This window comes from Zea mays, chromosome 3, assembly GCF_902167145.1.
Source record: "Zea mays cultivar B73 chromosome 3, Zm-B73-REFERENCE-NAM-5.0, whole genome shotgun sequence".
Classification (NCBI taxonomy): domain Eukaryota; kingdom Viridiplantae; phylum Streptophyta; class Magnoliopsida; order Poales; family Poaceae; genus Zea; species Zea mays.
The window spans coordinates 138,520,969-138,530,941 of NC_050098.1; the positions used below are offsets into that span (position 1 = coordinate 138,520,969).

The window sequence follows — 9,973 nt, forward strand, 5'->3', positions numbered from 1 at the left end:
TTTCAAATTAAGAGAGTGAGAGACAAGAAAACAACACATTTTGAGCCTTGTTGTTCGATCATGGAACTCTATTTGAAGAAAGTATTTTGAGTATCTTAGATCTCGTAAGTATGATCGAGACAAATTTCCCAAACTCGAAAGCCAATGCTCTGAAGATACGCCAACATGTGGATCTTGTAGTATGGGTAATTCGTCCCATCGAAGAATGGTGGTTTGCCAACACCACGTTCTATTATCATCTTTTCAGATTAAGAACCGACTAAGGTGAAACGATCCTTAAAAATAAAACTAGAGGGGTTGAGAGGAGAAGAAGCAACTCAAAAGTTAATACCTTCAGATTTTGCACATGATAAAATGCCACGAGGGTTAAGTGTGGTTACGGCCATAATTCCTTAAAAACCCAAGAATTTAGACTTCGTGGCTCAAAACATATAAGGATCTCCTAGCTAAGGAGAAAGAGGAGGATTACAAACTAAATGAGTTAAATAAAAGTGCCTAAGAGATGGCTAAATGGTTCAGCCATCCCTCTATTTATAGATGGTTATTTGTCTTTCCCAATCTACTCTAGATACATAGAGCCTATCCACTCAGTCAGGGATGAAACAGATCAACTCTTGATATGTTGATCTGACGGCCATACCTTCTTCACGAAATTGCTTCACCATGACGCACCCTTCGTAATAACGTCATGTGCCGTATTCGATTCCCTCTGAAACCGTATCGCAGAGTTTTGAAGCCCAAACCCGATGAAACCTGCAAATTGTTGCGCTAGGTGGTTTTGAGGCTCAACCACCGAAACCCCGCGGGTAGCGTACTCCACACGCGTTCCCGCGTCCTAGACACGTGTCTCATCGGTCCGCAACCGTGTCGACGACATGATCTGCTCTATCGCGTCCTCATGTCTGTCAGTGTCTCTAGGTATCAGCCATCACAATTAGCCATCCGGCTTCTCAGTCACTCGATCCAGTCTCAACACTCGTACTTTACCGCTCTCGATCTATCAACACGAACACGTGTGATATTCATCTTCGTCTACTTGTGTAAAACTAAAATGAACTATACAACTCGATACCCTTTTGGAGTGAATATAATTGACTGAAACTAGAATTTCTAACAATTAGTTTCCGGAAATCAGCTGTGGAATTTAAGCCTTTCAATCAGCTAGCTCTCACCGATGCAGCTGTGAAATTAAATGTCACTAGTAAATACAGTACCATATGAGTATATACCCCACTGCGGTACAGATCTGTACTGTAATCCCCACCTGAGCCTTAAAAGAAGACCTGTCATTTTTCTTCACAGGCAGAAGAATGTTGTGCGGTGAGTAGACAGTGGTAGCCACCACACATTTCACCATCAGGAAAGCCAAGGGTTTTGCACATGATCCAAACTAAAGTTTGGATTAGTGGGCCTGGGGTTAATTTTTTTTCTGCACAAGTGCCAATACAGCAATCGATGACTAAAATCATGTGCAAATTGCTAAATGATAAGGATCTGCTGTGAGTGAAAGCGATGCATGTGGTGAAAAACAAAACTATTGGGCATGTCCCTGACGGAGTGTTCGCTTACTAATGCAATATTTGTATTCTATCTGTGATTTTGCTTCCACTAGGCACTAGCTAGCTGGATTGATGCATGCTCCCACTGTTCTGGACAAGTTTGACTCCCCAAAAGAAGCTTGCGTTGAAACAGCTTCAGCACACGCGGCAAGAAAACATTGGTGGAGAATTTGCCTTTGCTGGCGTGCCCTTCAGTTTTCGTTGCTAGTACTGTTTTTCTTGGGGTTGGCATAAATAATTTGGTTAGTAGCAATTGTTCAAGTGAAAATATGGATGTTTTTAGTTATACTTGTGGAACTATACCATGGATTTATAGATACAGGCAAAGCAAGCCATTTTATTGAATTTACACAAGTTTATCATCTGTATATTCCTGACGGAAAGAGAGAATGGATCAGAAGGAATCAAGAGCCGTGCGCCACGCTCAATTTACAGGATAAAACGCATGAAGTTATTTCAGAAATAAAGTATAGCATGCATCAAAATGTCTTTCGTTTGCGAAAGCGCACAAAAGGAATTAAATGCTTAAACTCGTTTTCCAGCCGATCCCTTTCTAAGAAAATAGGAGAGCAAAGAGGAGAAAGGAACTGAACAAAACACTCATTATTCTAAATACTTTCAATAAATAAAAATCTGGAGTGGGGACATCCATGGACGCGCTCAGCTCCTGTAGCTCCGCCCTCTTCTCACCATTGCAGTAGTACAGCTCTGACACACCACACAAGGCCACTGGCCTGGCCACAGGGCTCTCTCTCTCTCTCTCTCTCTCAAACAAGCTTGGATTCCTGACAGTGCAAGCAAAGCAAAGCAAGCAGAGCCGAAGCTTGGAGTATTTCTCTTGCTTCATCCCCTCTCTTATTTACACAACACATCTGAGAGACATACAGCAAGCTCTCTCCCCATTGGCCATATCTAGCTCGTAGTCTACACTGCCTCTAAACCTTGACATTTCCTTTGTATTCCCCTTTCCAATTTGCAGTAGTTTGTAGGTAGACCGCAAGGTGGTTTTTTCTTGCAGCAATGGCGGCCAAGGTTTGACAAGGCATGACGTCCTGATTAAGCCCCCTCGCGGCAGCCACAAGGTTTGTTTACTTCCATTCATTTTTGTTGTTTGTTTTGGTCCATCTCTTCTTCACCTCTGTGTTTTGGTCCCTCCCCTTTGTTTCTACGCTGTTCTTCTCACAACAAAAGCACAACATGTTTAACATACACACCAACCAAATACTAGTCAAGTAGGAACGGTGTGTGAATGCAAAGCCTTTGCAGAGAGCAGCCCCTGTATCCATCTTCCTCTAGATCTCCTAGCATTCTAGTTCTACTGCTGATCTTCTGCATGGCCATGGTGAGGAACCCAAGAGACCTTGAAACATACTAGGAGTACTAGCAGTAGAGGATTTAAACCTATCTTGGAGTTTGCAACTGGTATCTTCTTGCAAGATCCCAAGGCCACCGTAAGGTCCACAAACCTCAGCCCTTTTTGTTCTCTCACTCTCCCCAAGAATCAATCCCTTTTTTTTTTCTCTTCCTTCACTTTTTGAGCGCCCCAAGGCATGCCAGATTCTTGTTTCTTCATAGTACATCATTGCTTGGAACCTCCAAGCTGTCGTCTTGGCATTCACTTGGCCTTCCTGCTGAAATTCCTGTTGTTAAGTTTGTTTGTTTCAATTGTTTGTTTGTGTGCGTGTGGGCGCGCGCGCGCGCTATTGCAGATTTGTTGCAGCGTGAGACAGGAGCTGCGGCTGCGGAGGAAGTGAGCAAAAGCATGGATCTTTCCGGCACGCAGGGCGAGCTGCCGATGGCAACAATGCACGCCGGCGGGTCGCCGTACCTGGGGCTGCACCACGGGCACCCACAGCAGCACAACCATGGCGCGAACGGCCGGCACATGTCGCCGCCGGATGTGGTGGCGGAGGAGGCCAAGAACCGGCAGCTGGCGGTGGTGCCCGTGGGCACAGGAGGCGGAGGCGGGGCAGGGGTGAGGTACCGCGAGTGCCTGAAGAACCACGCGGCTGCCATCGGCGGGAGCGCGACGGACGGGTGCGGCGAGTTCATGCCCGCGGGCGAGGAGGGGTCGCTGGACGCGCTCCGGTGCTCGGCGTGCGGGTGCCACCGCAACTTCCACCGCAAGGAGCCGCCGGGCGGCGACGGGCGGCAGCTGTACGGGCACCACCACCACCACCCGCTGAGCCCGCTGGCCGCGGTGCACCCCCACCATCACCGGGGGCTGCTGGTGGCGGCGCTTCCCCCGGCGCCGACGCGCATGGTGATGCCGCTGAGCGCCGCCATGCACCATCACCAGCAGCCGCCGCAGCAGCACCACAGCTCGGCGTCAGCGGACTCCGACGACGCACACGTGCCAGGGGTGCGCGGGGGGGAGGTGCAGCAGCAGCAGCAGGCACCGGCACGGAAGCGGTTCCGGACCAAGTTCACCGCGGAGCAGAAGGCCCGGATGCTGGGGTTCGCGGAGGACGCCGGGTGGCGGCTGCAGAAGCTGGACGAGGCGGCGGTGCAGCGCTTCTGCCAGGAGGTCGGCGTGAAGCGGCGCGTGCTCAAGGTGTGGATGCACAACAACAAGCACACCCTGGCGCGGCGCGGCCACGCCGGGCTCCCCGGCGACCCGGAGCTGCTGGGGCCGCACGACGGCCAGCTCGGCATGCCGCTCCCGGAGCCGGCGGCGGAGCCCGCAGCTGCTGCTGCGGCTGCGGCTGGACTTGGAGTGACCGACCAAGCCATGTCTTTCGGGACTGGACGACATTGATCAAGAGAGTCTAATGCTGACTGAATCAGCCTTGCGGCATAGGGAAGCTGTTTTCTTTGTTAATCTGCTGCTGATCTCATCAATCTAGCCGTAGCTTTAGCTGCATTCGCATTCCACTGTTCCATCCATCCATCCTAGCTATCCATCAACCACAAACTGATGATGCGGAGTCTCCATGGATTTCTATTCCTTGTTGATTTCTGTAGCTGCTCTCCCCGCTCTTGACTTTAATTTTTTAGTGCTCGAGTGACTGGTGGTTTGGGAGGTGAGACTGAATCACTCACTCTTCCGCCTTATGTGTTGTTCCTTTCATTTCATCATGCTACTGTCGTTGTGGTGTTTAGTCAGCCAGCCAGAGAGTGAGTGCTACACTAGTACTAGTGATTGATCAACAGCTGGTAATCTGATACGCCTGGCTGCCGTGCATGCTTAGCAGGCCTGTAACCGAAAGAATCTACTAGTAAATTATGATCAGATTAGGCTAATGATTGGTGAGAGAGAGAGAGAGAGATGTGGCGTTGAGAAGAGAACAAGAGCGCACACAGATGCATAATACGCAATGTGGCTGGCTGGGCCGCCGGAGCGAGCCTGAATTATTGCTGGGGGCCTGGACCCTGGAGGAGGAGATCATGTGGGCGTGCAGGGGGGCAGGGGAGCATGTGGCGCGACGTCGTCGAGGCGATCCCAAAATGGATAGCCACTTAATGCCGTGCTGCGCTGCGGTGTACTGTACTGTACACTACCGATGCATGTGTGTGCAACCAGCGATCTGCCAAACGCAACATGCGTGATCTGCCGTGCAGTGGACTACGTACTCTAGCAGCAGCATTGCTATCAGGACTTGGTGCTTTTGATTTGATGATCTGGTTTGGTTTGGTTTTGGGGGAACTGAGAAAGCTTTGATCCAGAAGAGCATTATCTCTGTTTTTTTCTCTCTCCTAGGAAAAAAAAACATCCTTTCAGTCTTCTCCTTCCTAGTTCCCTACCTCTTGTCTCACGGAAGGGGAGCAAGAAAGAAACAGGTCACATTTCTGATTCCTCGCCAATGGCCAGAATCTCTTCTGCGCCTGAAAAAAAAAACCCCCGCGCGAGAGTACTAGTGTGCAGCTTCTGAAGGGAGCAAGCAACACATGCACGCACGCACGCATGGGCAAGAACCAAGGGGAGCCCTCTTCTTTATCTATCAGACTCAGAGTATCAGTGGCCACCAGTGGGTACATACATACAGGTGAGGTCCAGTTTATTTAGATCTGAATCGGCTGCCTGATTGGCCCCCCCCCCCCCCGTGCTGTTCTGGACCCCATCTGGTGCTGGGCTTCGCCACTTTGCCTGGCAATAATCTGAATCCAGAATGTCTTTGGGCCCTCCCTGCAATGCAATGCATGCATGCAGGCATGCCTTGCCCTTGCCCACCCTCCTCAGCACAGCAGCCATCACCTGAGATCAGACCACAGCGCTACGTAGTACGCTAGACACTCCTCTGTTGTCGTTAGGACGAACGACGGACCAGGACGGAGCGAGCGAGCTCGTACTGTTCGTATCACGGGCTGCTCCAGCTCCAGTCCAATCCGACCCAATCTCTCCCAGCAAAGCAACCACACTCTGCTGTACTCTGCTGCGCCTGCGCCGTGTTGTCAATCAAGCTCGACCGATCGGCCTCGCGTCTGCACCGACGCCACTTGCCGAAAAGCCCGGGGATTAAAAAGGGAAGCTACTGCTGCTCGCACCAGCATAGCTACAGTGCCTCGCGTCGCGTATTGCCGTCTTGGTTGATCCCCTCTCCCGAACGTGCTCCGATCCATCGCGCTGTCTGAAGGCAGGCGGGCAAGCATGCTTTTAATCATGGCGACGCTGAACGGAGGTTGGTGACGACGACTGCCGACGAGACGAGTCGGCCGGTGGTGCGCTGGTGCTAGTGCGGTAGTGCTCGTGCAGCGCGCAGTAGCATTTGCTCTCTCCTACGACGGAAATGGCTTTGCAGACACCATCCAACAACACATGCGGAATCTCTACGGAGTTTTCCTGCTAAGCATGTACTAGTACTAGGCTGCCAGTATTCATGTAAGTCGGACAATGGAAACCCCAACCCTGAACTAGGTTTAGGTGTTATATCAATAGAGACTGAGTTAGTTGGATCTAGCCTATTACACAGGGTGAGAAGGTAACTTAAACCCTAAACAGATATTCTAACACCCCTAGTCAACCTCTATCCTATACAGATGTTGAAACTGTATCGAAAATCTAAGAATTCACTCAACGGTAACCACTTGGTGAAGATGTCAGCAAACTGCAGCGTGGTGGGGACACTGAAAATTCGAACGTCACCTACAGCAACGCGCTCGTGGACGAAGTGCAGGTGAATCTCCACATGCTTCACGCGCTGATGTTGCACGGGATTTGTGGAGAGGTAGACCACGCTGACGTTGTCGCAGTAGACGACGCGCTGAAGGGGTTGTTTACCTTCTAACCCCTGTGTAACGGGCCAGACCCAACTAACTCAGTCTATTAATATATTATCCAACTCCTTATCAGGGTTAGGGTTTCCATTCTCCAACTTGGTACCAGAGCTAGGTTCCTTTTTCTTCTCTCCCTCCTCCCTCCCCACCACCAGCTGTCGGCTCCCAGTCACCATCGTCGGCGCCCCCAGACCTCCCTCCCTGGCCACCGACCACCTCATTGGCCAGCACGCCGCCCCCCGGTCTCTTCTCCTCCACCAAGGTGGTCTCCTCCTCGGTGGCTGGCGAGCCCCTACTACCCCACATGGACACAGACCTGCACGACGCGGTGCCGCCTGCACTCTCCTCTAGTGCGGTGCGTGCAACAGCGCCCACCCTGCCACAGCCGGCAGCTTCATCGTCAACCCTGCGCTGTGATCGAGCGCTCGGCGCGCGCGGGCCCCCTTCTCCCGTCATGGTGCCCCAGCCGCCACCTCTAGCCTCCCCTCCCCGGTGCGTGGCCCCTGCTCCAGCTGTCACCCCTGCCGCTCTCGGTCCCCCTCCCCAGCGTGCGGCCCCCTTCTCCCGTCGTGGTGCCCCCAGCCACCGGATCTGTCACACCCGGATTTAAGGAATAAAGTCGGGTGCATCTCATACACGCGCCAAAGAAGACAACATATATAATAATAGAGTGTATAGAGATAAATGTCACAATATCATCAGAGTACTTATTACATAGCGGAAGTCTTACAAAATAAATGATAAATATAAAACGAACTAAAGTCCATCCTTGGCGCCAATAAGTCAATTAGGAGACGACACCTAGATCAGATCAAGCTCCTCATTGTGTGCCTCCTCTTGAACCACATGTTCTTCTCCTGTGGGAGTGTGAGACAGCAAGGGTGAGCTCACACATGTTCATCGCTCAACAAGTTGTGGGGAATAATGTGGCATGAACTCACCAAAGGTGGGATTTCATGTGATGTGTAAGGCTGAGCAACAATAGTGGTTAAAGCTGAGCATTGCTTTTAATAAGTTGGTCAAATTTTATTAGCAGTTACTAAATGTAAGTGAATACCAAACCATAATAAAAATAATAGAACAAAATTAATAAATAATCCCATGCAATGCAAATGATAGATTGAATTGAAGTTCCATATTTAATCATGCGAGAGTCCTGAGCTGCTCATAACTATGAGCTCAGCTAGTATACCAGTTTTACACTCTGCAGATGTTGTACCCTGTACCCACAAATCATGTTACCCATCTGCCAAGGGATCGCAACTCCCGTACACCTCTATCAAGGAAGCAAAGCAGGGCAACACTACGAGGCCTTTACAAAGTTCTGCTAGCTTCCGAAAACCCGCTACAGTTTATGGGAAGAGCACTTGCAAGAATCACTCGTCTGACCGCCATCGCAACTAAATCAACCCGAGAACCTCCCTGTATGCAACTCCCCTACTGCCCTTGCCCCTTTCGGGTAAGGTAGTCTTCCACTAGCTTTCCTAATTAGTCAGCCAAGGGCGTCCCATTCCACCCTTGTGGTGGCATGTGTTTCTCAAGTTAAGCTCCATGTTCCAATTAAAGATAATGATCTTGACATGAACATAAATAAAATAACAGAATAATTGGAACATGGATATAATGAAATATTAACCCAAAACTATGTAACGTAAAAGCATAACTACCCAAATGATTCAGGGGTAAACAAGGTAAAATGGATAAACAGGCTAGGGTAATCTATTGGGTCCCATCAAAATTAAACCTATGCAAGAATAAATAACATTAAAGAACATTATTGGGTATAAAAGTGGTCAAGGGCACAACTTGCCTTCAATAAGCTCCTGCTCAGCAACTTCTATCTGCTGGGCACCAGGATCCTCAGCCACAGGCTCTTCTACTCGCCACAATACAAACAAGCACAGTATATAGAGAAAATTAACATCACACCAAACATGTAAACAAAATATATAATAATAATCTACACATTAAAATAAGATCCTAGGAACAGGAATCATAAATTTTGGAGTTATGGATTTTAAGTTATGAATTTCGAAAGGTTTTATGTGCTTGATATATGATTAATTGAGAAATTAATTTTATTACTATTTTCGTGTCAAAACAGAAACTCTAGGTGATAAACAATAATATTACAAAAATTTAGAAACTAGAATGGATCAATTTGGAGTTAGTATGAATTTTCTATGATTTACACAAGTTCTATCAATTATTTATGCACTAAAAAGTATTTTCCAAAGGGTTTTATCTATTCTCCCAGATCCCTGGCTTGCGCGCACTAAAACAGAGAAAGGTAGGGTCTAACGCGAAAGAATTCCTAAGACTCAGGGCTACCTCCAGTGCGGACTGCGGGTTCAGTCTCTAATCACCAAGGGGCACTTATGAAAATGTGCATGCGAAGGGGTATGGACCGACGCTGGTCGTCCAGTTAGAGACTCACGACCCAGATCAGATCCAGAGTGCGATGGTCAGGCGATCAGCGCGGACCACCGATGCCGTGATGGACGGTCCTAATTTAAAATGACTAGATCTATTCTACCGCGACAGATCGGAATCGGACGGCTCCGCTCACCCGAGCCATCCGGTTCACGCCGTTCTAATCCCAGTCATTCCCTCATCATCCAACGGCCATCGCGGAGCGCTCAAATTCTTCCCCCAACACTAATTGGCGATGACCCCAAACACGGCGATGCCATAGCTGGTGAAAGCGAAAGCTCTAATCCCTAGCCCAAGCTTCGATGTAAACGACGCTACACTCTACGGCGGTGATGGCGAATCAAGGCGAAGGATTCTCACCGGGATTCTCGGCTTCAAGTTCTTTGCCCCGAAGAGATAAACAAGCGGCGGTGATACTCTGCCAATGATGAAACTCGCCGACCGGTAAGGCACCCATAGCCCACCAGCACGACGTCCCAGATCCATGGGGTCACACCGAGTGCCGATGACGGGCGCGCCATGGACCCGACGCTCCTGCCCTCACGACCCTCGCCGTATGGAGCTCCGGCGACGAAAATCTCTCTCCCTCACGCGATACTCCCTTTCTCTTACCACGTCGAGGTTCTTAGGTGGAGGCACAGGAGGGTCGAGAAGGAGACGAGGACAGAGAGGATTTTATACTCCGGTTGAGATTGATCAGCGGCGGAATTCGCGGAGTCCGCGCAGTTCGCCCACATCGCGCTTATTTCAAGAGGTAGGTGACACAC

The 9,973-nt window shown here is 49.7% G+C and overlaps 1 protein-coding gene across 3 annotated transcripts; it reads left to right on the forward strand.

Moving 5' to 3' along the window:
- Positions 1 to 2,239: 2,239 nt before the first annotated feature.
- LOC100277167 (uncharacterized) lies at positions 2,240 to 4,659 on the forward strand. Of its 3 annotated transcripts, XM_020549630.2 has the most exons (3): positions 2,269 to 2,388; positions 2,539 to 2,641; positions 3,269 to 4,637. In XM_020549630.2, exon 3 carries the CDS (start codon positions 3,322 to 3,324, stop codon positions 4,315 to 4,317), a length of 996 nt encoding a protein of 331 aa, XP_020405219.1. In that variant the 5' UTR covers positions 2,269 to 2,388; positions 2,539 to 2,641; positions 3,269 to 3,321; the 3' UTR covers positions 4,318 to 4,637. The 3 variants fall into 3 exon arrangements, with proteins under 3 accessions (XP_020405218.1, XP_020405219.1, NP_001144285.1); XM_020549629.2 differs by having other exon boundaries at positions 2,240 to 2,641; NM_001150813.2 differs by lacking the exons at positions 2,269 to 2,388; positions 2,539 to 2,641 and adding an exon at positions 2,863 to 3,015 and having other exon boundaries at positions 3,269 to 4,659.
- Positions 4,660 to 9,973: the final 5,314 nt, after the last annotated feature.

Bases quoted from the DNA above. Each gene is read 5' to 3' on its own strand.
- LOC100277167 (XM_020549629.2), top strand. From the start codon at position 3,322: ATGGATCTTTCCGGCACGCAGGGCGAGCTGCCGATGGCAACAATGCAC.